The sequence below is a fragment of the Neophocaena asiaeorientalis genome, unplaced genomic scaffold, assembly GCF_003031525.2.
Source record: "Neophocaena asiaeorientalis asiaeorientalis breed wild unplaced genomic scaffold, Neophocaena_asiaeorientalis_V1.1 scaffold245, whole genome shotgun sequence".
Lineage (NCBI taxonomy): Eukaryota > Metazoa > Chordata > Mammalia > Artiodactyla > Phocoenidae > Neophocaena > Neophocaena asiaeorientalis.
The window spans coordinates 2302735-2330633 of record NW_020173953.1 but is presented as its reverse complement, the minus strand read 5'-3'; the positions used below and the strand labels follow the sequence as shown (position 1 = coordinate 2330633).

The following is a 27899-nucleotide window of genomic DNA, read 5'->3' as shown; positions in this document are numbered from 1 at the left end:
TTTCTCCCATGCTGAGTATTTAAGGAAAGAGAGGGAAAGAGTAGAGGATCATGTTGGGAGGATTTATGAGACAGGACTGGAAATAGTCATACATCGCTTTAGCTCCCAATGGCTAGCAATCGGTCAATCACCACAATGAATTATAAAGGAGACTAGGAAATGTCTAGCTACTCCCATAGGAAGAAGAGGAAATGGTACTGGTGATCATTTAGCCAGGCTGTCAAAATATTAGACATCCAAAAACCTAGAAAAAGTGGAATCTAAACAATGAAATTCCCTAATGTGGAAAAAGATTCATAAAAAACTCACCAGAAGCAGTGGGATGTCATGGAATTCCCAGCTCAGCTTTTCCTTGTTTAAAAGGAACAGACAGTGTGGCTAAGAGTTAATCTCAACACGTCAGTCTTTTGCTGTCCATTTATTTAGATCCTTCAAAATATAGGATTGCCCTTTGCTAGTCAACTTATGGATTGGGGTTTTCCAACAGCCATAAAGTAGTTACCCCTAAGACAGTAATCCTTCTTCACATCTTCTTCAGCCTTTGGGTGACCCATATCCAAATTACCTCACTTACAGGCTCTCCTTACCGGGATAAAATTACTATTGCTATTCTTCAATTACAAGAAGAGGGGAAACTGCATATGATGAAAGAGAAATGGTGGCGGGGAAATGGCTGCCCTGAGGAAGACAACAAAGAGGCCAGTGCTCTGGGAGTAGAAAATATTGGGGGTATCTTCATTGTTCTGGCTGCTGGACTAGTCCTTTCTGTATTTGTAGCCATTGGAGAATTTATATACAAATCACGGAAAAACAACGACATTGAGCAGGTGAGTCATCTCTTTCTAGGACCGGGTGGTTTTTGGTTTGTGTTATCTGTCTTAAGTTTGGGGGTTTAAAGGATGCTTGCCCTTTTTTTGTAACAGTCTATTGAACTAGATGCCCAGAATGGCCATTTTTGAGTTAGAGCTAAGAGCTATTGAATCCCTGCCAGGTGCTCCTGGTACTGTAGCCCCATCATTTATTAATGAGAAGAAGGAAGCACCTTATACACTAAATTCAATTAACACTATTTGAAATGACAGTGCAAAAATTCCAAACTCAGTTAATTTCTTTAACAGTTATTTACCCTTAAGATAGAAACCCTAGATAGAGCAAGGAAGAAGTAAATCCAAAATTGGAAAATATATAAAAAGATCTTTGAGAGAAATGTTACATCTCCTAAGTGTAGGTACTGAGCACATGTACTAATGCAAAGCAATTTATATAAAGATATAAATGTAATATTTTGAAACTGAGCATTTACCTCTATCAAAGTACATTTTGTAAAAGAATAATTCACAAAAATATTTGCCAGAAAAATGATGAACAGTACAGAATGATGATAAAATATATTAAAGAGTCTATTTTTCCAAATCTTAGGATTATCGTTGATTTCAACAGTCAACCATTTTTTGCCTGTTACTTTTAGTTTTGATGAAAATCACATCAAGAGCTTACACTATTCTGAATAAGATGACGGTGATTAAAGATAATTCCTTCGTAGGCATATGAGAATAAACAAAACACAAAGCTCATGCCCATTGTAGAGTATTTGGTTACCCAATCAATTTAAAAGTATTGTTAGAATTTTGAAACTACAAACAATTAATAACAGGCCTACTTTAATGCTCAGCTATCAATGTCTTAAAATTCTTAATAATTTTAGAACAAGGGGCTCTACATTTCCATTTTGTTCTGGACCCCACAAATAATGTAGCCAGTTTTCATTAATAATCTCATACGAGTCCCACTTCCTTTAAGTGGAAACTCTCCTTAAGTTCCTAGAGATGGGGATGATTGATTGTAACCTGGCTTCATCCTGAAATTTTTCCCAAAATTACAAGGCAATTGTGAGAACATTAAGCACCATTTTCAGAGACCTTGTTAGAGAAAACTGTCTAATTAAAAGGGAGAATGGACTGATCTGCTTTAACTTTCGATTTGCTCTTGAGGTGTCTTGTTTTATGCAAATAATTTGAAAACTAAAAGCTTGTATATGTTATGCTTTAATGTGCTTCTCATAATTGCCAGCTTCATTTGATTTAAATTTTCATTTAAACGCCCATTTTTGCTTCTGATTTATTCATTTTTTCTATATTTTTCTCATTTCTTTTGCATGCAAGGCTTTTTGTTTCTTTTATGGACTGCAGTGTAAGCAAACCCATCCAACCAACTCCACTTCCGGAACCACTTTATCTACGGATTTAGAATGTGGCAAATTAATTCGAGAGGAGAGAGGGATTCGGACACAGTCCTCAATTCACACTGTGTAATCATTAAAAAAAAAAAAAGTTGTGCCAAGTAGAAATTGCTTCTGCTAATTGGTGGTGTTGATGATGTCTGTATCTACTAAGCATACATAGCCATAATCCCTATCCTTGTTTTAAGATAGCAAAACTCATGTACTCTGAACATTGAATTCAATGCACTGGAGACACATGTGCATTTTATATTGAAACAGCAGCATATTAGGTGTATACAGATTCCAAGATATGTGTGTTTACAGGAATTGTCTATACCATCAAGAGAATGGTTATCTTAGTTGTATTTTCATGTATTAAAAATAAGCAACTCTTGCCTCATGCAAAAGTAGATTCAGACTTTCAACAGTGCAAAGCATGAAAACAAAACGATATTTGGAGGAATTCTTTTCATCTTTGTGAACCTTATTTTCTCCTCTTTTCTTCTCCCTGTACCATACACTCTGTAGATCCACACTTTCCAAGTACCCAAAGCCCCATCTTTTTATAATAACTCCTTAACAATGTTAATTTTTCATTCAAATTGAGTCTACTATTTGAAATGTACTATTTACACTGAGATTCCAAGAAGTCTTAGATTTTAAAGATTCAAAAAAGTGACCCAGAAAATGAAAACTAAACTTGAAACCTCTGGTGTCATGGAAGAAGAGCATTAGTTAAGGTGAACGTCACTCAGGAAGACACAAGAGTCAAAAATGATCCCTGCAGAGAAATTCATTACCATCAAGCTCTCAAGTAACATTTACTTGTAGAGCTTAACAATCTTCTGTAGGTTCAGATAGGTAGTATGCTCAGAATCTTTAAGGAACTGTGATTTTTTTTTCAAGTTATAGATTATATTTTGCAAGCTCCAAGCACAGTCCTAAGGTAGAAATTAATGTCTGACATCTTCTATTTTCCACTCACTTGCCCTCATTCTTTGCACTGAAGAACATCTTTTCACAAGATGTTATTTCATTCCTGTCCTAAGAGAGTGGTTGTTTTTGTAGCAATCTTTTCTGAGCCTCGACACTTTCACACTCATTCCTCTGGATCCTTTGCCATTTTCAATTAATTCCAAGTATGCTGGGGAGAAGGACAAGGAGGAAAAAGTTAATAGACGAAAGAATTTCCACACACATTAGTTACGGATCTTTGTAGATTTATTTCCCACCTGCATTCAAAATGCTGTAAATAATTTTCACTCTAACTGAGTTTGTGACATAGAAAGCCAACTACATACTTAATTTGTTGTGACAGGATGTCTGCTGTCCCTCTAAGCTCTTTCCCTCTTCACAGTGAACAGGGGAATTGAAGATGCCCTTCATCTTCCCTCAATATGGGATAAGTTGATCTTTGTTCTCCTTAATGGGGTTACCTTTTGACATGTGAAGTGATCCCCAAAAAATATATTTCTCAGAAGTAGAGATAGACCATCTGTGCAATCATGTAGCATTTTGCCTTCTCTTTGCTTAGCTTTAAATGGGTTCCAATTTCTGAATCACGAGTCTCTTCAATCAACTCTAGATTTCTCCAGTAAAACATGTTCAGGAGAGTTGACTCTTGCCCTGATTGTTTCTCAGTCTTGGTTTCTTCTTTAAATAAATATACATTTAAGGAAATGTCTATAAATTACACTGACATTTATTAGCTGTTATTGGGGTAAAATCAACATACTATTTGCCCTAGATCAGAGTTCACATCCTCATAATCAAAAACATCAGATGGGGCTTCCCTGGTGGCACAGTGGTTGAGAGTCCGCCTGACGATGCAGGGGACACGGGTTCGTGTCCCGGTCCGGGAAGATATCACATACCGCGGAGCGGCTGGGCCCGTGAGCCTTGACCGCTGAGCCTGCACGTCGGGAGCCTGTGCCCCGCAACGGGAGAGGCCACAACAGTGAGAGGCCCACGTACCACACACACACACACAAAAAAAAAACCCATCAGATGTTGAAATAAATATTACATAATTCATTGATTCTATATACTACCTAATTCTGATAGTTACATATTATTTTATGGTTTCAAAGTGTTTTAACATACAGTACAGTAAGTTCCCTACATACGAACCTTCAATTTGAGAACTTTCAAAGATGCAAACGTGCGTTCTCATGTCCAGTCACGTAAGTTAACTCCCGTATCCGGCATACATTGTCACGTGCGTACATTCTCTACAGGTGGTTGTGCTTTTGTGGACTTTGCTGTACAGTACTGTATAGAGTACAGTAGTATAGTAGTCACGTAAGTTAACTCCCGTATCCGGCATACATTGTCACGTGCGTACATTCTCTACAGGTGGTTGTGCTTTGGGAACTTTGCTGTACAGTACTGTATAGAGTACAGTAGTATAATGTATAGTAGTATAGTAGTATAGTGTCTTTATTTCAAGTCCAGGATGTCCAGAAGCAAGCATAAAAGCAGCGGTGATGTAGTTGGTACTACTGTACTTTTCAAGGTACTGTACTGTAAGATTAAAAACGTTTATTTTCTGTGTTTGTTTGTTTTTTATGTATTATTTGTGTGAAAAGTAAACCTATTACAGTACAGTACTATATAGCCGATTAGATACATAGGCTAACTTTTTTGGACTTATGAACAAATTGGACTTATGAACACGATCTCGGAAGGAACTCCTTTGTATGTAGGGGACTTACTGTATTACATTTAATCCTTTCCACAATTTTATTTCAGAGGTTAACATTCACTAACAGGTGACTCCAAAATAGATATCAGAGTCAATGACCCAGAGTCCTAGACGTAGAATCAGAAGAGAATTTTCTAAATCAGCCAAATTTAGGTTCAAGTTCTAGTGGAGTCACTTGCTGAATGTCTGTAGACAAATAACTGAATTTCTCAGAGCCTTAGTTTTTTAATATGTAATAGGGGGATATAGTTTCTAGGTCATAAGGTTGTGTTGAAGGAGTATTTTTCAAACTGGTTTTCATTGGCAAGTGTTACTCAAATAAGATTTTGGGCTTCCCTGGTGGCACAGTGGTTGAAAGTCTGCCTGCCGATGCAGGGGACACGGGTTTGTGCCCCCGTCCCGGAAGATCCCACATGCCGCGGAGCGGCTGGGCCCGTAAGCCATGGCCGCTGAGCCTGCGCGTCCGGAGCCTGTGCTGCGCAGCGGGAGAGGCCACAGCAGTGAGAGGCCCATGTACCGCAAAAAAAAACAAAATAAAATAAGATTTTCATGGTCGAGTAACCCATGGAGCACTAGGACAAACGCCCCTTTACTCATGACATTTCAGTATGTTTAATATGTTACAATACATTGAGAATTTTCAACAAGAAGGAAAAGTATCCAGTACTTCCCAAACCTGTTAGATCACAGAATCTTTTTTCCTCCAAAGCATATTGACAGACCAATTTTCTACAGGGAACACTTGTATGATAATGTGTATCTTATCCAGTGATAATGAACAAAACACCTAATACCATGCCTAGCACAGAGTTGCCATTCAATAAACAATAACATTTATTATCGGGGATTTTTTTTTCTGAAACTTCTCTGAACCTCAATTTCCTCATTTGAAAAATGAAGGTAATATACTGACTTACATTTGCTTTGATAATTAAATAAAATAATGGCATAGAAAATTAAATCATTTATAAGAGGCCTGTTAATAAATATTGGTTAACAGACGTTAGTTCCTTATAGAGAAATTAAGTATTGCTCTCTGGTAAAATGAGCAATAAATACAATTTAACACATACCTTAAAAGAGAGTTGGTTTGGAAAACAGGTTTTTCAATTTAGAGGTTCAAACTATCTCTAAGACCATTTTCCCTCTCACAAGCATTAAAAATCAATGGCAAGTTCATTGCACCCAAGGGAAGGATCCAAAATGACAATCTATGAAAACATACAGTGGAAGGTATGAACCTCAACTCTAGAAATTTTAATTTCATTCATCTGGAGTGGGGGCAGAACAATAGCAGTTTTTAAGGTACTCTTGATTCTAGTGGGTAGTAATGACCTAAAGCATACTCTTCTGTGTATAATTGGCACTCAATAAGTTGTTGCTATTTACTGATTGATTCTAGAGGCAGGATCATTAATTTCAAGCAAGATATACAGCATATATTTAGCATCAAATATTTAATAAACCCTCTCTAAGGAGAATCCAAGAAGAATCTGTGAACATCTTTGAGATGGAAATGTCATTATATTCAATTGATAATCTTCCTGTTCAGCCATAAGTGGTAGGCCTACTCAAGATACTCAAGTAGGTAGTTTTCTGCTCTCTCTCTGTGCTTTATTCCTCCCTTGAGAAATCCGCCATTCATTTCAGACCCTGAGTTTCTTATACTTTCCTCTTTCTCCTTTTATATAATATATGCTCTCAGACAACCAATTCTTGCCATCAAGTAAATGACCACTAAGACCACAGTGACCCCAAGAGGAGCCATTGCACTTTAAGTGAATTTAGGGGAAAAAAGCGTCTTGAACATAAAAGAAAAAATTTCAAACTCTATTTTTTTATGTCACTGGTTTTTGGACTTCAGTGTACATCTGAATTACCTGGGGAAATTATTTAAAATACAGATTATTGGCTGTAACTCCAGAGGTCCCTCTTCAGTAAGTATAGTCCAGGAATTGGAATTTTTAACTAAACCTGAAAATGAATGCTTAAAACTAGTTGTGCACATTGATTTGCATAAAAATTAGCTTAAATATAGCAGGGTTTTTTTTCTAAAATTAGGTCATGACTTTTCATAAAATTATCTTCAATGCAGGGTTTTTTTAAAATAGTTTTTCTTACATGAGTTTTCTCCCAACAATCCTAAATACCATTGTTTTACTGAAAAGTAGTTGGTATGCATGAGTTTTTATTAAAATTAACTTGAATACAGCAGTGTGACTTCAAATTAGGTGGTAAGTGTGAGTTTTTATTAACACTGGCAGATTATCTGTGGATTATACTCTGAGAAATATTGTTTAAATTTAGGAAGAGAGCAGAGAGGTATGAAAAGATTGAAAAATACATCAACAACTATGGAGCATGTAATGTCTAATTTATTTCTTAACAATGCTGTATAACCTAATGTAGTAAGGGAAAAACTAAAGCTTATTTTGTTTTAGACTAAAATTATAAATTGAATTATTTTAAAGTTTTTCCAGCAAAATTAGAACTACCTAAAGAATACATGTTGGATAGAGATTGTGCCCTTAGGAAAATCAACTGGATTATATGATTATAAACCTATCCAAGGAAAATTATTTCTAAATACCTCACTGCATTTGCCTAGCACTATATTATGTTCTATATGAGCCATCTGTGGCAAAGCAGAAAAATAATGGATCCCAATTAGTTTCAAAGCCCATGACCCTTATACTCTAAGGTCTACTTCCTAGTAAGCAATTTAAAAGTAGCCTGAACAGCCTTGAAAAGCAAAAGGAAAGCAAAGCATTCTTACTTCCTATACTATTTCCTGCTCATCTCACTGTACCAAGTGACATTATTAATTAACTCTTATTGATAATGAAAAAATTCTGCTCGATGCTGCAGTTTTAACTTGCCTTTAGGAACCATCTCATTATGCTTCTTACAGTTATGGAATTTTATGTCCAGATGCACAAACATATTAAAATCATTTTTGCTTTCAAAATCCTTTCCACAGAGACTGGTATCATGGAAAATGGGATTCTCCTTTAAATTTTCAAAGAAATTTTCTTTGCAAAAAGAAAGACATTCTTGTGATAGAAAACCAACATTACAAATGTTTTATGTGGTTTCAGCACCCTGCAGAATCTAAGCTTCATAGTTGTCAGCCCAAACATGGCTAATTGGCCGTACTGCACAGCAATGATTTTCCACATTACAATGTATACATCCAAATACACACAAAAATAATGAGTAAAACCAGAGTGATGTAAAGAAGTTACTGTAGTTCTCCTTAGCGATTAAAATTTTTAATTCAGCTTAGCCAGAATTTTTTGTCTTTTTTCAACTGGAGGGTTCTGACTTAAAATATTAAAATATTGCGATTTTCCAACTTCAAAAACGAATGTTCTCTTGATCACTTAGACTTTACCAACCATAAGAACTAAAAAACTACTGTCTATAGATAGCCTGCTCTCATTTAGTATTTATCTTTCCTCACGGTCACTTGGTACATTATCAAATATCCAAGTGTCCTTGGCTTTATTTCTTCTGTAGTCTGATTAACTTATTTAGCAAATGATTTGGAAAAGTCTCTCTAATCAGGTTATTTCTGTAATTGTGCAAAGAGGCTTTTCTTTGCCTGGAAACCCAAACATTCATTAATTAACAGAGAGGCCAGAAAGCAATTAACATACATTTAGAAATAACTTTTCAAATGTTCAAGTTGGCACCACCATGTAAACCAAACTCTGAAAGATGTTTGTGGCCCAATGGAAAGGTGACTTGGGAATCACAAGCCAAGAATCCAAGTCTCTGTACTGCTGCTGAATGGCTATGTGTCTTTAGGCAAGTCATTGTACTTCCCTCATCCTCAGTTCTGTCATCTGTGGAAAGAGGGGGTTGCAGTTAAAATTCTTTTCCAACCACGATATTTTTTAATTCTAGTAGAAAGTGGGAAGAAAGTTAAAATGTAGAAACAGTGAAAAAAAAACTTGGAGAATTTATGTGTATATATATATTATATATATATTTATATATTTATTAAGATTGTGTGGTTATGTTGAACACATTAAATTCTTATGGTAATAAACAGAATTACCTTGCCCTGCCAATACTTAGGATAGAATGCCTGGCTCTGGATATAGAGAAAAACAGCTATCATGGCATCAAAGACTGAGAGGGTTCCCATCCAATAAATCATAAGCAACTCATTACAAACACAGTGAAGATTTCTGAAGTGGAATAATTTTTGACTTTGGTGAGCCTATAGACTAGGTATAAAAATGGGGGGGGGGGATAAACTTAGGAGCTAGTCAAAGCTATGAAACCAATTAATCACAATTCCAGAACGAGGGAGATCAACGGGGCTGGAGTGCTCTGGAAACTATTCTGTAAGTGGAACTTAAATAATTCTGCTAAAGAGAGACAAAAGGAAACAAAGGAAAAGGATGATGTGCTTTTATTCTCCATTGATTTTACCCCTACCTTCCTCCACCATCAAGCATCAAGATTTTTCTATACGTTGCTTCCATGCTAGAGATGACTCAAAGTCCTAGCTTTTCAGTTTCAAGTGGATTTTACAAACTTGTAGCACAGACAAAAATCTTAAAAACCATGGCTTTCAATCTCAACAGCTAAGTGCTTTGTTAAATAAGTTAGTTGTTTTCATTCAAAAAGTTTATCTATAATTAGCAAAAGCTAAATCCCAGAGGGTCAAGGTTGAGGAAATATACATAATAATGTTCTCCTACCTCTTTTTCCAATCCCTGACCCATTTTTGACCACTAGGAAAGAAAGAACATATTAAAGGGAAATCATTAAGCTTAAATGCTAGCTGAATCCCTGAGAAGGCCTAATGACCATCCCTGAGCCAAGTCCTAACTTAGAGGGACAGGAAAATAGAAACCTCAGAAAATTTCAGGGTGGATCCTGAACAGAAAGTGCCATTGTTGTGTTCACAGTTTGTAACCCAGGAGATGGCAAGACTTTTAGAGATATCATACATCCAACTGTCTCCTGAATGGTAGAATATCAATGTCTAGACAGTGATCCTTTGAACAGCTTCATAGAGTCTTGCTTAACCCCAGAGCATTCCAGGGAAAGCATCTAAAAATTCATGGCCTTTCCCAACAAAGAGCTTTGTGGAAGGGCTGAGGAGAACCAGAGGATTGGAAGACTTGAGGCTGGACGGGAAACGATTCAAAGTGTAGACCTGACATTGAGACCATGGTGAGACCACAGTCATCTCAGAGGATGCAGCAGAGATAGAGAGCAGCATCCATGGCCTGGCAGGATGTCACACCCCAGGGGGAATCAAAAGGATAGAGGGTGGCCATGGACAAGCTTCTCCCACTATCACCAATGCCAAGACCCTCTATCAACCTCTCCTAAGCCCAGACACCCCTGGAAAAGAAAAAAGGAGAAGAGAGATGAGAAGAGGCATGTATTAACTGAGCCATTAACCAAATGAAAACTTAGTTTTAAATCAAAAGTGAGTTACCTTGAGTTGACAAGATCCACTAGCAGATGGGGACCGATAAGCTACGGTGAATTCTGTTATTTTTTTAACGGCATCGCATAGTTTTTTTGTTTTCTGTATACCTGGGTTTGTAGCTTGAGAAAAAAGTGTATCCACTACATGTGGGTATAAGCTGGTACCCCAAGGACTCCCTGTGCTATGTCCACAGGTACTATGGGGATCTGAAAACCTACATCAGAGTCAATTTACCTCAAAGGCAGGGCCATTCTCTGCATGAAACGAGGCATGCAAAGAATTTATTGGAATTTTATTTTTATGGCCCTAACTCAGCCTCTGAGTTGCCAGAAGGACCAGGCCCTCTCCTCTGTGAAGTGAGGGAATGCCAGTCCCCATGGTACTAACTCAGGCTATCAGAACAGAGCCTGGTCACGTTCATATGAGACCAAATCCAGAGGAAGCATGCAGGCTCCTAGCTTCAAGAGGGGCTAATGCAGGCTTTGGAGATGTAATGAAGACAAAGAAAAGCTAGAGGCCTGGAGAAGAAAGTTACATTGGCCTCTGGCTATGACTCCAGAGAGGAGAAGACACTGTGGGCACTTTGGTTTGGCATGCAGACCAACATTTCTGCCACTTTTAGGCAAAGAGAGTTGCTTACCCTTGGGTATGTGAGCCCACCTGAAGTTTATCCTCACTGCAGAAACAACTGTCTGTTCTTTGGCCATCAGGCTTGAATGGGATACCTGTCTGCCACTTCTGTGCCCTTTCTGGGGCAACTGCTCTTGAGACTATTCAGAGGCCATGGGAGACAGAGGACAGTTCTCCACTCAAGTGACTGCTTCCTCTGAGAGTCTAGAACAGAGAGTGGGCACAATTGCCCTGTGTTCTTAGGTCCCCTCACCTACCAGGCTATTTTCCTTGTCCCACCTCTTGGGAGTTTAACCCTAGAAGTGGCAAGTGAGGGAAGTTTAACCCCAGAAGTGGCAAGTGAGGGAGCCCTTCTCAGGTATTCCTCAGCGTCTAGGATGTGTCACCACCTGGTTAGACATTTCTCCTTGAAAGCAGACACTGAACAGTCCTATCTTCACCACTATGACCAGTCCTATATGCTGGATCCTGAAGGCTCTAAGGCAAATTTACAATTCAAAGCACTATCTTTTTTCTTCTTTCAAACACATGGCTGTTGTAATTAATTGCTTCAAAGACGGCAATAGCTTCCATAGGTCTATACAAGTTTATTTAAAAACTCAAAGCTGCAAATTTACCTCTTTTTTTTTTCTCTGTGTCATCCTACCCTGTGGGCAATGCATATAAAAGCTCCTGTTGCAACTGTAAAAATAGAAAAAAGAGTTGAGATTCAGAAGAATTGGAAAAAGTACATAGATCAATATCAAAATGTTCTGCTGCAGTGTTAACTTCACATTTCAAAGTTTTCTATGAAATTATCACTAATGTTAGAAGAGAATAAATTTTCCTATACCCTAAGAGCTTGGGGGTATAGTGCTGGACAGCCACCCCAAGTGAAAAATGTAAGAATTCTTTAAAAAATAGGTATATATATATATAGATATAGATATAGATATAGATAGATAGATAGATAGAGAGAGAGAGAGAGAGAGAGAGAGAGAGAGAGAGAGAATAACATTCAACATTATAGTTACATTTAATTTAATGGAAGAAAAAGTTTTCTAAATAAAATCTTTAAATAAAAATGAACCCAAGAAAGATGATCCTTGTGTATCTGGCCCCATCAAGTAAACTTGTGCCCCCCATAGATATATTTTTTGGTTTAAAGACCTCAGATAGGGAAACAAAGAATTCTAGGGCATGCCTTCATGCAAAGAATTAGAAGCTTAAATATAGAATCTGAGAGAGCTAAAATGTCAGCATCAAGCCTTAGGTGTGGGAACAAAACTGAAATAGGGAAGAAAAGAGGTGAAAGGACATAAAGGTGGTGAAAACATGGCATTAAAAGGAGCCAGGAAAAATCAGTTAGGGATGTCTACGTGCTATAGCCAAAGGAAGGCAAGACAGGGCTGTAGGGAGTGGTTACCAATGAAGAGCCAGTTTAAAGCATCAGCAGGGAATTGGTCTGTGAAAGGAAGACCATTGGGTCTGGGCCACAGGTGAGGATAAGCATGGGAAACACACTTTGACATTTTTGTTCAGTGTCGAAATTTCCTCCACCTGAGATTTTTAGCACAGACTTAGGAGATGAGAATCAGCTTCCTCATTATCTACTGGGTACAATTCATCATAACCACTATTCTGAAAGCTAATATGGTGACTAACTCTCAACCTCTCAGATCCATTTTTTAAAAATCCTAAGGATGGTTACATGAAAGATGACCAGGGATTCTGAATAAACCCAGAAAATTGGTAAAACCAGAGTAAATGATGTCTAAATTCTGAGTTCTGGAACATGAGAACTGCACACAAAGATGGTGCCTGTATAGTTACTCCAAGACTCCCCTTCCTTATTCCTTCCTGTAATTAATGCAGGATGATTAAAGTCTGATCTCTGTTCTTAGATTATCAATTATCCTGTGAAGAAGTAAAACACTTGTGCAGATAGGTGACCAGACTGTCCAAAGCCTTCAGGTAGCAAACATACGAGTAGGATTCTTCATTGAGACACTGTCTCCGCACAGCTATGGCAATAATTTGACAAAACCAAGGAAATAATAGTAATAGTAGTAATAATCGCATTATTTCTCAGCAACCTATCCCCTCTGTATTTACTGATATTCTATATTTTACTGAGAACGGTCTTTACAAAGACTTCAAATCACAGCCTGCCTTTAAGTTAAAGCAGATCTATACATAAAATGAAAGATTTTTACACCTATAAAATGACATTACTATTATCTATATTCTTCTTTTCTTCTAAGCATAAGGTGAAAATTTACTAGACAATGTCACAGATCACTTCAAATGTCTTTGAATAAGGAGCCTAATAAATTAAAGGGAGAAAACTGTAAAATCTGTATTATATTCTTGGCTAGGCCAGACCTTCTAAAAAATAATTTGTCAGCAAAACCCTTAAAATTACGTATTCAAAGTAGTTCTCCTAAATTTACCAGTGAATGAAAGCACTGAATGCATAAATGTTAAATATACAACGAGAATCAATCTGATACTCACATCTTGACGCCAAGTTTGCAACCAGTATGAAAGCTTAGCCTCGGTTCTTTCAATATTGTAAGCTACAATCAAATTCTAGCACACAACTTTTCCTACAACATAAAAAAAACATTCTCCACCCTAGACTTTTTTTTCCCTAAGGCAGCTTATTTTAAAACAAGAACTTGATTAGCTCCCCCCAACATTTCCAGGGCAGTATTTGCAATAAAAGGATGAAGGTGTCAGGAGAGGAGAATAATTTATGTTCAGGTTCACTCTAGTACCAAGAAATCAAATATTTGGGGTTAATCCAAAGGAGATGTCATGCAGTCAACAATTATAAAGAGAAACAAGCCAAAGAGGGATGTAAAACAAGGCAGGAGAAAGGAATGAAAGGGGGGCTCGTGGGGGACACACCACAGGCACTGAAGAAGTGGAGAAGAGGGATGACATTCTGCAGAATAAAGAAGCAGGTCCTTCTTTTAAAGCCAAGAGAGCTACAGTGTTAGTTGAAGTTTCAGCCACAGTCTCTAATAGACTAACTTCTATTTCTCAGTTTCCTTTCTTCTATGAGAGAAGTCACACACACACACACACACACACACACACACACACACCCCTCACTTTATCTTTGGATAGTGCTAGGAACAGCAAAACTGGCAGTCACATTGTTTACTACTGTAAATTCATTTATAAGTGAATTTTCCTATCAAATTTATCATCATGGAGATTCACTGTAAATGGGTCCTTATGCACAAAGATGATAATACTTTTAAATGGCAAGGAACTGCAGTTAGTTTCCATTCTCTTCTTATAGATGGCCACCTATCATGCGCAAGATACAAGCTGTCATAAAGCCTATTATTACATAAACACCAAAACGTGTTATGGGCTGTGTAAAACAAATAATAATAGACACTGAAAATTCTATGCTTTAAACATGTATAGAGCCTACTTGAACTAAAACACTGGTATAAAAAGTTCAAAGGAATTGGTGCAGAGAAGGGCATGCAAAGGTTAAAATTAAAGAAGCATCAAACTGTCACTGTTTTTCCACTTCACTAAAAAAAATAGATAATGACAGATAGATAGATAGATGATAGATAGATGATAGATCAGCGAGTGCTGTAGACTTAAAATATTTCTAGTGATGTATAACATTTTATTTTAAAGAAAGAGAGTACTTACTATGTGCCAAGTATTATGCTAAGTGTTTTATGTATGTCAACTTGATGATTCTCATAATAGCTCTATGAAAAGGACTCTACTATTGTTTCCATTTTACAGATAAGAAAACTTGAGTCAAAGAGAAAATAAACACCTTGTTCAGTGTAACACAGCTACTAAGCAGCATAGCTGTAACTTCAACTCCAGCATTCTGACACCAGGAGCCAACTCATAATTATAACTCATGGTTATATATGTAGACCTACTAAAAATATGAATTCCATCCACCAGAGAAAAATGGGAGGACCTAGGATCCAAGCTACCAGGGGACTTTAGAGTTTGCAAAGCACTGGAGGATACTGCTGCAGTATCCTACCCCTAGTTTCCCTGCCTCTAGAGCAAAGCAGCTAGGTCGACATCATTATGCTTGATACTCTCTAATGAAGGAGTTTAGAAATGTAAACCTTCATGCTTTAAATATAGCTTTTCTGTGGCTGTATGAACATGAAGGGGTTCATGAAAACCAAGTCCAGAAGTGAAAATTGTGGAAAGCAACTATAATTTTGATCCTAGTTCAGAAGCTCAATCTTTATATGTTATATGTAGTTTTAGTTCTTAGATTATAATAGGCAAATTGATTAATGAATATGAGCCCTTCCCATGCCACTCTGTGCTGAAAGATGACCTTCACAGTTTCATTTCCTGTGGATATGAGAGTGTGTGACTTGCTCAAGTTCATGGCTTGTAGGGGCCTTAAAGGTCATCTTTCTTTGTGACTACAGCAAAAACTTGGAAGCAGAAAGGTCATCCCCCATATCTTGCCATTTTCTTTTTGACAGCTGGAGACAAAGCAAGAATCAAAAAGAAATCACAGTTTGTGACCAAAGACAGAGAAACCAGACCACTGATAAAACTATATTTATATTCACTCTCACACAGGCAGCAAGAAATAAATACCCAGGGTTAATGAAAAAAAAAAAAAAAGAAAGAAAAGAAGAAGTTTGTTGTATTTTAAGGCAATAAAAAATTTGGAGGAGGATTTTGTTTTTAAAGAAAAAACGATACATATTGTCAAGATAAGATCTATGACTGCCCCTTTACCCAAAAGAGGTTAAGGAAGGATTTCAAGTTGTGTTGTAAAACTGGTTGTGTCTTCCACATGAGTCACATCTAGAGACCGATTTTTGTCATTTCAGTGCAAAACAAAGTGAAGAGTCTAAAATCAAACATTTGAGAGTTCAAATAAAACAAAAAGATTACAATTTCTTAGCATATTTTATGGGGAAAGAATCCACAGAAAGCACTTTATAATAATTTAATAAAAAGAATTAATGATGGTGTAGCAGATTTCAAGTGAAAGCAATTAAGTTTGGGGAGTCAGACAGGCTGAGTTCAAATGCAAGCTCTTTATCTTATGAGCCATATTTCTTAGGCAAGTTACCTAAATCTCTAACAGTAAATTTCCCCATCTATATAATGGGCATAATAACTCTTTCTTTATAAGGCTGTTGTGAAGTTTATGTGTAACAGCGTATGTAAAATCCTTGACACTTCTTCCTTCCCTCTCTCCTCTCCTCCCACTTTAATGAACTTTCTGAAACCAGAAATGTCCTGTGCAAAAACACTTTCTTCCATTCAGATAAATTTCTGAACAAAGTTTGCAAAACCCCAATACAACACTGTCTACCACAGTGACACTATAAAATATCCATTCCATCTTAGCAGCAACACAAATTTCACATCACATAATGTTACAAAAATTATATCTCATTTGTGACATACTTGCTGTAGCATTTTTTGAAGTATAATTCATGGAAAACATTCCTGAATTTTCCTTTGCGTTGCCTGACACCCTCTCAATTCACTGAAGCTACAACTTACCCTTTGAAAGAAAATTAACATGCGTGACCTGAATTTTCATTTTTTCATACCATAGGAAAGTGGAAATTAAATTCAAATCCTATAAACACTTAGGTGCAAAAGAGACAAGAACTCATATGCAAACAGCTAGGTTTTTTTTAGAGGTGTATGTCTGGTAAACGGATAATTTATACCTAGAATCTAAATTTGTAAGTCTGGTTTTCAAATCAAGTAGATAAATTAAAAATACTACTTATATCAAATACATCAGCTCTTTTATAGAACAAAATGGAGTGTAAATTTTAAAAAAGAACATTGCACATTGATACCCAAGGACCACAGAAGACATTCCATACTCTGCACACATGGGGCACCAATTTCTTCCTATCAGGCACTCACATCCTAAAGAAATCATCCGGTGACATGTTATCATTTGGCTTTCAACTATGTCTATTTTGTGAGTTAATGGTAAAGGAATAATGCTTGCACTTCCATAAACTTTACCAAAGCCTTTGGGTTTTTACAGAAAGTTTTAGGAGCAATCTCATCAAAAACAACACTACTTTGTAGAAATCTCTATACAAGCAGAAATTTGTCACTCAAAGATCTTATCTTGGCTGGAAGAAATGACAGCAAATTATGTCTTATTACACCATTTATATATCGTGCATGTGAACAGACATAGTGTAATTGTAATAGATATGTATGCATATATATGCCATCTGCATATGCATAACATTTTATAATCATAATTCCATTTTTGTTTTGTATTATGCCATCATCTTTGCTGTGCAGTTCAGTACCATATTATTTTCATTTCAACCACAGCTGCATCATTGCTGCTGCCAGATCTCTCTGTTTTTTTGGAGAAAATATACAATTTAAAATTGTTTTTTTTTTCTTTTTTTTTATCAGAAAGGAAAGTCATCAAGAATTAGATTTTATTTTAGGAACAAAGTAAGGTTTCATGGGAGAAAAAAACAAAGCCTTGGTGTAGAGAAGGTTTGTTCATTTTCTATAGCATTACTGAAGTGTCCGTATGCCTTGATAATCCTATCAATGTTTGGATCATCTCACTGGGGGAAATGACTTAATTTAACTCTATTTTGGTGTCTCCGCAAAGGTAAGTTGTCTATTTTGAGAGCCTACCTGGGTAGTTTTATGCTACTTCATTTGTGAATAAAACCCCAAATTTTGCCCAGCTCACTTGTCGAATCAGTTTCCCCAAGTAGAAAAGGTGGGGGTGGGGGGGCAGTGGGTGGAGGAGGTGGTGTGGGAACCGGCTGGGGATTTACCTGTGGCACAGTTGTCTTAGACCAATATCTCATAATCATAAAAACCTAGGCAAGGGACAGATCAACGAACCACGGAGATAGTGGGTTAAACTGATGCTCTATTATTTCATGTTCTCTAGTGTCTCTCTTTCAATGCCATCATGGAAGAACTGGGAATCTCACTCAAAAATCAGAAAAAGCTAAAGAAAAAGTCAAGAACTAAGGGGAAATCTTCCTTCACAAGTATCCTCACTTGTCATCAAAGACGAACTCAGAGAAAAGAGAGTGTGGCTTGAGCCAGGAAAACACCTGTAGGAAGCTTTCAGGAAGAAAAACACATGCTCGCTACAGGTTCTTGGAGAAAGGATTTCTGACACCTGTGTATGTGTTTCCATATATCTATATACATAACTCGTTTATGCATACAGATATAAGAAATACAAAAGTTTCAAAAGCTCACATAGACCGAGATTACTTGGGAAGCAGCACTGATTCTTTTGAAATTAATTTGTATGTTCACTTATTTCACCTTTTCTCTTTCATCCCAATAAATTGCTGTGTGTTCTTTCTAAAGAATAATAAAACAACAGGGTTTTTTTTCCAGAATAATTTTGAGTGTTGGTTTGTTCCCCATTACTTGCTCTTATTCACAATGTTTGGTTTCCAAGTGTCATCAGCTGTCTACTTTGCTATTTTGATGAATCCTCTTACCTTTTCAGCTTGATAGAACCATTTCTGACTGAGTTCAAAAAATTCTTTTAGTTTATACCAAATACCTAGTGATTATAGTAAAATGAAACCATTCATTTTTGTGTTTTAAAATCTAATTTTATAAATAGTTTAACTGGTACTTGGAACATCTGTGAATATAAAAGGATACTAAAGAGGGAAAATTCATTCAAAAAAATAAAAGTGTCCACCACATTTGAGGCACTATTCTAGGTTCTGGGGATACCACAGTAAGGAAGAGAGATGTGGTCCCTGCCCTCGCATATATTATAATAAAATGAAAAAAAGAAAAACATTCTATTACCCAAAGGAGGATTAAGCACTTCCTCAATGGAGGTCAGAAGCTGTGGGAACATGCAGTAGTATTGAACCTGGTATGAGACAAGGAAGTCTTCCTGGAGGAAGGTACAGCTAAGATCTGAAGGAGGGTGAGTTAATCTAGTGCAGAGAGAGACATCAGATGGAGAAGGCAAGCATTCCAGTTGAGGAAGTAGTTATTCTAAGGCACTGCAATAAGAGAGAAATAAGGCCAGAATGATGGAGGAAAAAGGAGCTTGGTAGCTAAAATGCATGGAGGTACAATGGGGCTAAGCAGTAACAACCACTCTGGCTGAGAATAAAGAACTGAGAGAAAGAAGACTGAGAGGAGAAGAGAGAGGTTCCCTTGCTCAGTAACCCAGAGGAAGGATATTATAGCCTGGGCCAGCGGAGTACCAGAGAGACCGCTACATGACAGAGGTAACTTAGAGGCACAAGTCATGCAGCCAGAGATTCAGAAAGTGGTCATGAGGGAAAGAAGAGGGGGTTCAAGGAAAACACCAGGATTTGGGTGTGGAGGAGTGGGTGTGGAGGAAGGGATGCTTAGCTGGGAAGCTGAGGTATTGGGAAAAAACAATGGGAAAGGAGCAGGCATTGGATCAATATTTCATATAATTAAATCCCATTGGTTTCTGTAGGATTATTTTACAACTAAAAGAAACTTTTAATCTAGTCTCTCCAGAGTTTAAGTACAAAAATAGTTCCAGACCTAAAAAGGAAAAAAAAAAAATGAAAATAGCAATAACAGATACTGGACAGATATTTTTCAGTGATTGTAATCAACACTCAGATTTCAGATCAATTCAAGTTTTATGAACAACAAATAGAAGACAATGTAGCTCATAAAACTGCATTAAGATGCTTATATTTAAAAATTACAAATAGAAATATGATGAATCCAACTAGCTGAAAATGAACTAGAATGATATGAAAATATGACAGGGCAAATATGCAGTTTATTTAGTTCATTAAAAATTATACCAAAGGAATTCTATTTTACATTTTCTAATTTAACAGTACAATATTTTCTCTCATTTCAGAAAATATCACAGTGCTGTAATCTTTCACATACAGTTATAGTAATTTGTGGGAAAAAAAAGTATATCAACTTCTAATATGTAAAGTGTGTGTGTCAATCTGGCTTCTAGGTATTTTAAAGCCCGTTAACCATTTTCCTCTTCACTTATCAGTAACTGAATAATATATTGAACTTATCAGTAACGAACTAGGCAAAACTGCAGAACAGGGCTTTTTTATATTAACTACTAAATGTAATATATAATCACCTTCCTTTCCCCCCAATATTTTTATTCTGAAAACTCATTTGATGTGTACACATGGGCATATGTTTCTGTGTGTGTCTGTGTGTGGTGGGGTGAAGTACAGAGTAAGCTAATGAGTTCAGGGGAGAGAAAAAGAAGAAACTACAGAATATCTGGAACCTTGTCCAGAAAAAAATTCCCTGAGATCAACTATTAATCTTTCAGATTTTCATCCCTTCCTCTGAAGAACAGTGACTCATACACAGTTATGTAGAAATAAATGGCAAAGTTAATTAAAAACTGGATCTAACATTTCTTCCTTCAACAATTTCTTGATGTTAATAGGAAAAGATGGCTCAGGTGAAATATTCAAGAAAAGAAAGGGAAGTCAGTGTTGATTGAAATACAATGTTCACAGTTAAGATTTATTTTCCTTTCAAGTTTCAAATCTGAGCCTTTCTTGCCTTCAGTGTAGAGAAAATGGAAGAGAAACTATTCACTACTTGCATTGGCCCCATGGGGTTGCTGATACATATGGGGCTCAGAGTTTTCCATTCTTAGTCTAGAAGATGCTGGAGAGAGACAGAAATAAGAAGGAAGTAGGTTAAAGAAAACTAGGTGAAGATAAACTATATTTGACCAGCATTCTTTTCTCGACCTCAGCAGTTACTGCTTTAGTTTAACTCTTTGCCTGACCTAAAAGGACTAAATAGTTTCTTAATTAAGAAGCTCCTGCGATTGTTGTTTTAAAGGAGGAATACAATTAAGAGTGCTTATTCTGAGAAAGTTATCCTTAAGAGCTATATATGCAGTGTGATTTTTACAGAAACATAAATTCTATCAGTTCCAAAATGTAAAGCCCACCAGAGTCTCTCCAACATCAGAGGATCCAATGCATCAAGTAACAAACTGGCTCAAATTATAGTCTACTTGCTCAAGTCATTTATTATTTGGATCCTTCAGCTTACAGCAAGGAGAGGACAAGCATTCACTGATGAAGGAGAGGACAGGCATTCACTGTCAGAAGTGCACAGGGTTAGGGCGAGTAAGCCGTTCCACCTAAGGTAATGGAGTGCTTAGAGAAGGTGCCTACTGGAGTGGGGAAGAGGTGATAAAAGGTGAGGCTGGAACTTCAAAGGCACCCTCAGTTCTCAGGTTTGTTCAGGTCTAGTCCTGTATATGGAGGGAAACTTTTTTCCAGTCATATTTTTTAAAATAATGACCATGTAGAAGGAAGAAGCAGGACAAAATAGGAACAGTAAATCCCCCAGAGTGGAGACATATATACTACATTTACAAGTAGTAACTCAAAGTCCCATAAGCCTTTGGAGTGAAATGACCATCTTGACGTGCTGATGTTTAGAAATCCAGAAACAGGCTGGCTTTGCAGGTGAGTGTCCTCATAGTAAGTCACAGGCTCACCAGAGAGACTTGTTTTTAAGCTTTGTCCATAAGATACCCAATTAAAGAAGTTACTCCATTTTTACACAGCCTAGTAGGTTAACTGAGACTCCAAAATGGATTCGTGGACATGTATTGTCTGGTTTGTTTGTTCATTTACATTCATATCCTTCTTCCTTCCTTTCACCCCTCATTTCCTATCCCTTTTTCTTCATTAATAGAGTGCCTAGACATCCTAGTTTGCCCTGAATGGTCCTGCATTAAGCCTGAAATTGTGAAGTCCTGTAGTTTAGGCTCCCCACACCCTTCACATGCGTATCTTAATTTGGACAATAAGTCCTGGGACACTTTGCTCATCGGTCTCAAGCTTCTTCTTCTTGACAGCCACACAGTTTCACTAACAAAGCTGAAACCTCTACTGATGTTAAAAAGGAGCCTCATCCAAAGGAGCCAACAGAAGGCAAGGGACCACTACCCTCCATCAAAGTAATCCAGGATGACCTGGAGGGAGTCAGATTGACTTTGACATTTCATTTGGATATTATGAGAAAATTTTTACACATATAGATATATGGCAATATAGATATAGACAGATGGTGATAGATGATACATAGATAGGTGATAGATAGATAGATAGATAGATAGATAGATAGATAGATAGATAGATAAAGATAGATAGATCCCATTGTTTTAGTCTGACCTGGGCTATGCTCTCAGTAAATGTCAAGGTCATGTCATCAGATGTTAATGATTGTTATAGGCAGCTATTATTTAACAAGGATGAGCTAAATCCAGGTACATTGTATGTACTTCACAATATTTGCTCATGTAATAGTCATAGTAAACCCTAAAGGAAATATTTTTTACCAAGTTAAAAACAGAAATTCAGAGAAGTTAAATATCTTGCCCAAAGTCACTTAACCATGAAGTGGCAAACGGTGCAGCATAACCCTGCTCCATCATCGCAACCACAGTGATTCTTTCCTAACTTTTGGAGGCTAAGTACCATTGACCAAATTCAGGCTTTGTCCCAAGCGTACATGATCTCATAGCATCCTCTCAACAGCCTTACAAAGTTAGTACTCTCCCATCACAAAAAAAGGAAACTGTAAGAAAAAATGTTAAGTAGCTCCCCAAACTCAGACTGCCTGCTGTTTAAAGAACTAAGATTCTAACTTGAATCTCTCAGAGTCCAGAGGCTCTTAACCATGGCACTATACAATCTTGTCTTTTTGTTTTAATGCAAACCTTGACTGAATTTTTAAAGAACTATCCATGGAGCAGTTTTTAAAGAACTATCATTTAACAGAGCAGATAAAGAATTTCCTCTACTTATCGATGTTTGCTATTGTTTCCTAGAAGCAATATTTAAGCATTCTAACCCTTAATACATAACAAAATGAACTCTCCACCGAATCTGTGAATTAGTTGTATTACAGATTTAAAATTACTCTTTGAACACTTCTCATTCATAAGGCAAGTCATTCAAATCATAGTAAAAACATGTGAATGGCATGATATGATAATTACTGTATCTCAAGGCTCATCATGTTTCCAGTTATCTCAAAGGACACCATCAGATTGTAAATTCCCAGCTGATTGTAAACTTCTAGAATGAATGAGCATATTTCTTTGAAATATCAATCACTCTATAGAGGATTTTTAGCCTCTTGCATATAGCAAGTAATAAACAAAGTCTTCCTGAAAAATGAATGACAATCTTTGGAGCAAGTTTTGAGGAAGATATAGTCCTTGTCTTTGAGAATATTGGAACTGAATAGGTCAAATTTCAGAGGTGAAATTTTGTTGGGACACTTGATTTTTAAAGACTATGATTGCAAATGCCATTGAGTTTTCTAGGATTTGAATTCCTATCTACCCACAAGGAGCACATTCTGGCAACTTCTTCAGTAAGAGACCAAAAAATATAACAATCTCAGAAAACACACACACACACAAGATAAAGATTTTCAAGTGACCAACATAAGAGAGAATTTTAAATGTGTTGATAATGTCTTCAGTACTTTTATATCTGTCATTAAGCTACTTCCAGACTGTCTCTGAAGTTGCAGGCTGCTTTTTCTTGTCTTCATGATGAATTCTGTACCTAGAGCAGCAAATTTAAATGAGACCATTTTTAATAAAGCCATGCCAAGATTTAAAAGTAATTTAGTGGCATGAAGCATAACAAGCCAAATTATAGTGATGAAAGAAACATTTTCATTAAAGCTTTAAAAAATGACACTCTGAACTCCAATGCAGGGATGGAATTGAGTCTACATTGTCTCAAGGGAAACAAGGTAACAAATGACAGCTAGAATTTTAAGCTCATCATAATAAATATATAATTAGTTTTGACCTTTTCACAACATTCCAACAAACAGAGTGATTCATAAGCATGCAGGTTGCAAATGAAATAAATTGCAAGGGTATCTTTCCCTGAAATGTTTAATGATCTCATCATAGATTTCCGGGATGATTTCCTTCTGACTTCCTCTGGAAAATAATGCTATTAGGAGACACACACCAGGTTAATTTCATCGACCCAGAACCAACCAACAGCTACAACATGCGTGTGGATCATGTCTTCCTGTTTATGCGGAAATTTTTTATTTCCTCCTCTCTCTCACCACTTCCGTCTCTCCAAATCCAAACCTGACTTAAAGACTCAAGTCAGATGCCACTGATTACAGCAGTTCTTTGGTATCGCCAAGAGATTGTTTCCAGGAGCTGCAGCAGGTACCAAAATCCACAGATGCTCAAGTCCCTTCTGCAAAATGGCAAAGTACAATGAACAGAGTTGACCCTCCATATCCATCGGCTTCACATCCGCAGATTCAGCCAACCACAGAGTGAAATTTCCAGATGCAAAACCCACATATACAGAGGGCCGGACTAATTCTGTACTTGAAACTTTCCCTAATTTCTTTCTGTCTCTCTCCAGTGACCTTTATCTGCACTAAATCACTTTGACCTTAAAATTATTTCATCCATGTTGGTAACTTGTGCGGCATTTTATTTTCCCCTTATTATCAGCCTCTCCACCACTGCCCCCAAGGACTGGCTCACACAGTTTAGGATGTTAGCCCTATTAAATGTGTAAATGAATCCAACTGAGGCCATGAAATTACCCCCAAAATATAAAACTTTACTCATCTCCTCCATTCTTAAACTTTCTTAGTAAGAACTTGGATTCATACTTTCCCTCCTTACATCCCCCTTTATGTTTTCCAGATCTTATTTTTCTCCCCAAAGATATAACAAAATATTGCAAGTTCCCAAAAACTCACAAAGTACATCAGATCTTTCAAACAAGGGTCCATATTGAAGAGATTCTTCCTGGATATAAATGTTTGCATTTGCCTTGGCAATCTCAGAAGTCATTTGTAATTTAAAAGACACAAGTGTAACCCAGACCCTAAAAAAATATAACATGCTAGCAAAGAAGATTATACACCCACAAAATGTATTAATTCAAAAATTTAGGACTAATAGACTAAAAGGAAGGAAGGGAAGAAGGAAGGGAGGGGAGAAGGAAGGGTTTCAGGGTTCGGCTAAACAGCAACTACCTTCGCATTTATAAGAATGCTAGACTGGGGATGTAGACATGGGAGGTTCTATTCCTCTACAGAGAAAGTAGGAAAGAGGGGCTTATGCTATAACCTAAGAGAGGTAGGTTGTAACTGAGTTGGACACTCCTGACAGTAATAGTAAAATGCTAGTATCAATTATCAAAGGATCACAGAGGTTCTAATTTGTCTGAGATAGTTGATATTGTGCTTATTTAAAATAGAAAGATGGGCTATAAGATGGACCAAACACCTAGCCAGTTTTATTGCTCTATGTGGCATTAAAAGCCATTTAAATTTTATCAAATGTGATTGTTCATTTTACCCCTGAATTAACAATGAGTGCTGAAAACTTCTAACCAATGCCACAGAACATGCAACCAGGTACACCATTCAGGTCTCATTAACAATCACTCCAATCATGCTCTCACTGACCTTTCCTACTCTTCAACCTATGAAAACAGAGGTCTACAAAGGGTAAAGTGTGAGAGACTTTTCAGATTATCCTACTTTTTCCTTATGAGGGAGAGGTGTGCTCCCATCATCAACCGCATGAAGACAGGCATTTCACCCCCTCACCAAATACTTCTGCAGGTGACTTCCTCAGATGACCCTGTGCCCATCTGAACAGATGAAGTAGAAGATTACAGAGGAGATGGCCTTTGAACTTGCTACTCTTTAGTATGGGGACACACCAGAGCAGTTTTGTGATTTACACAGAATGAACAGCTGAATCAGAGAAAGAGCTGGTCCTCGTCATGAGTATTTTCTCTCAAACTATCATTTTTAAGACAACATTATTCTTCACTTCAGATCTTTCAAAGGATACTTTGTTACCTAGAATCCACAGTGGCATTTTCTACCTCACATTTGTTCCAGGGTCTAGAATATGGCCCTAAGACAATGGGTTGGGCTTTCTTGAGCTGTGTCCTAAAATTTTCATTCCAAATTACATTGCTTTTGTAGTTTAAAATTATTTATTTAGCTATGAATCATGAAAAGATGGTGATGTTAAGTCAAAATAAAAGGATTTCTTTTTACTGACAGTATATTTAGTACATTAGAGAGTTTTAGTGATAACAGGGGGAAAGGTGGAATCAATTTATGATCAGAATATTAAAACTCTGCTTTTCTACAGGTAAGATTTGGTGTCAGTTTTATGGGTGACTATCCAAGATCATCAGCTCAGGTTTATTGGTGGTTCTCTGAGCATCTTTAGAGAAACTGGATAGAAGATGATTCAGAAGCTGGTTGGTGAACCACAGAAGGGCTTTTGGTCCTTAGGTGGGATTTTTGCCTTTATTCCTCCCAAAAGAATTTTTACTTTAAGTTTGGCTAGATCCCTCCAGTTTCCTTTCAAGGACCCAAGCTGATTCTTGAATCTTGGTTTTATTCTTTCATTTACTCATTGTTTACCTTTGGGTAAATCATAAACTTTTCTCACCTAAAGGTCAAGGCAGGAACCCCCTGGCACTGTCCATTGGGGCAATGAAGGCAGTTTCATGAGGGCCTATTTCCTGAGTAGTGGGCAGAGCTAGAGGTGGCAACAATGGGGAGCTGTTACCACCCCCAAGTCTGGGACCAGTTACCAGAATCTGTAGACTCCCTTAAAAGGCCATCCAACAGGAGCTGTGGCCTTCATGGTAGAAGTGCATTCATTGCAAACCTGAGGTCCAGATGGAGTGGAGCCAGTGGAACCACGATTACACTTTTTCAAGATTCTGATTTTCTGATGGCCTCATATTGGCTCAATCCAGCCAGAACCCATGTTTGATCCATGAGTCATGAGAGTCCAGTGATTCTGACTCTAAAGGTCACTTCCTAAACTAGGGAGCAAGCTGAAAAATGGGCATGGAGGTGCCAAAAGAGACTTCCCAGCACAATATTTTTCTTCTATATTAAGATTTATATGGATCAATAAGTAATAACTACCTTTCAAAGCTAGAGGATTATTAGGCATTTCAAAGTGAAATCCAAGGTCTCCTGAAATATACTTTAACTCATGCAGACACCTGATATTATAAGTTGCTTCTGGGAGAGAAAAAAAGAGTGGAATAAGATCAGTATAGGGAGTTCTAGAAGGCGAAGGAGGCAACCATATTCAAGGTGCAGAATTGGAGTTAGACTGACCTGGAGTGAGTCTCTCCTGGGCCACTTACTACATGTGTAAACTTGAGTAAATTACTTCACTTCTCCCTAGACCTCAGTTTTCCTAATATCAACAGTGTGACTCTTAAGAGTATGTACATAATGCTTGACCGAAAGTATTATTATTATTGGTGTTATTATTATTATTAAAGTCTGAAGTTAAGATGGAGAGACTGAAACTCTACTAGGGAGTCATTACGTGGTTTCAAAACAAAATCACGGGGAAACACATGGGCAGCCGTGGGTTACATGTGCAGCTATAAGTTAAATTGTGATATTCACTGGCCAAAGGACCTGCACACCTCCAGAATCATAAAGTGGTGCTTCTGGTTTACACTGTTGTGTTAGCTTCTACTGCACAGCAAAATGAATCAGCCATACATATACATATACATATATCCCCTCCCTTTTGTATTTCCTTCCCGTTTAGAACAACACAGTGCATTGAGTAGAGTTCCCTGTGCTATACAGTATGTTCTCCTCAGTTGTCTATTTTATACTTCGTATCAATAGTGTATGTGTGTCAGTCCCAATCTCCCAATTCCTCCCAGCCCACCCCTTTTCTGCTTTGCATCATACATTTGTTCTCTATGTCTGTGTCTCTATTTCTGCTTTGCAAATCTATACCATTTTTCTAGATTCCACATATATGCATTAATATACAATATTTGTTTTTCTCTTTA

The 27899-nt window shown here is 37.2% G+C and overlaps 1 protein-coding gene across 8 annotated transcripts in view; it reads left to right on the top strand.

Annotated features, from left to right (window-relative positions):
* GRIK1 (glutamate ionotropic receptor kainate type subunit 1) overlaps positions 1-18395 on the top strand; it is a 415584-nt gene extending 397189 nt beyond the window's left edge. For 4 of the 8 annotated variants that reach the window (XM_024752902.1, XM_024752906.1, XM_024752905.1 and 1 more), the window contains 2 exons: positions 577-827; positions 17930-18388. In XM_024752902.1, the coding sequence (XP_024608670.1) occupies positions 577-827; positions 17930-18085 (407 nt within the window). In that variant the 3' untranslated portion in view covers positions 18086-18388. Of the gene's footprint in view, positions 1-576; positions 828-2162; positions 2313-17430; positions 17518-17929 lie in introns of those variants that run through there. The other 4 variants (XM_024752900.1, XM_024752899.1, XM_024752904.1 and 1 more) reach the window with 3 other exon arrangements.
* Positions 18396-27899: the final 9504 nt, after the last annotated feature.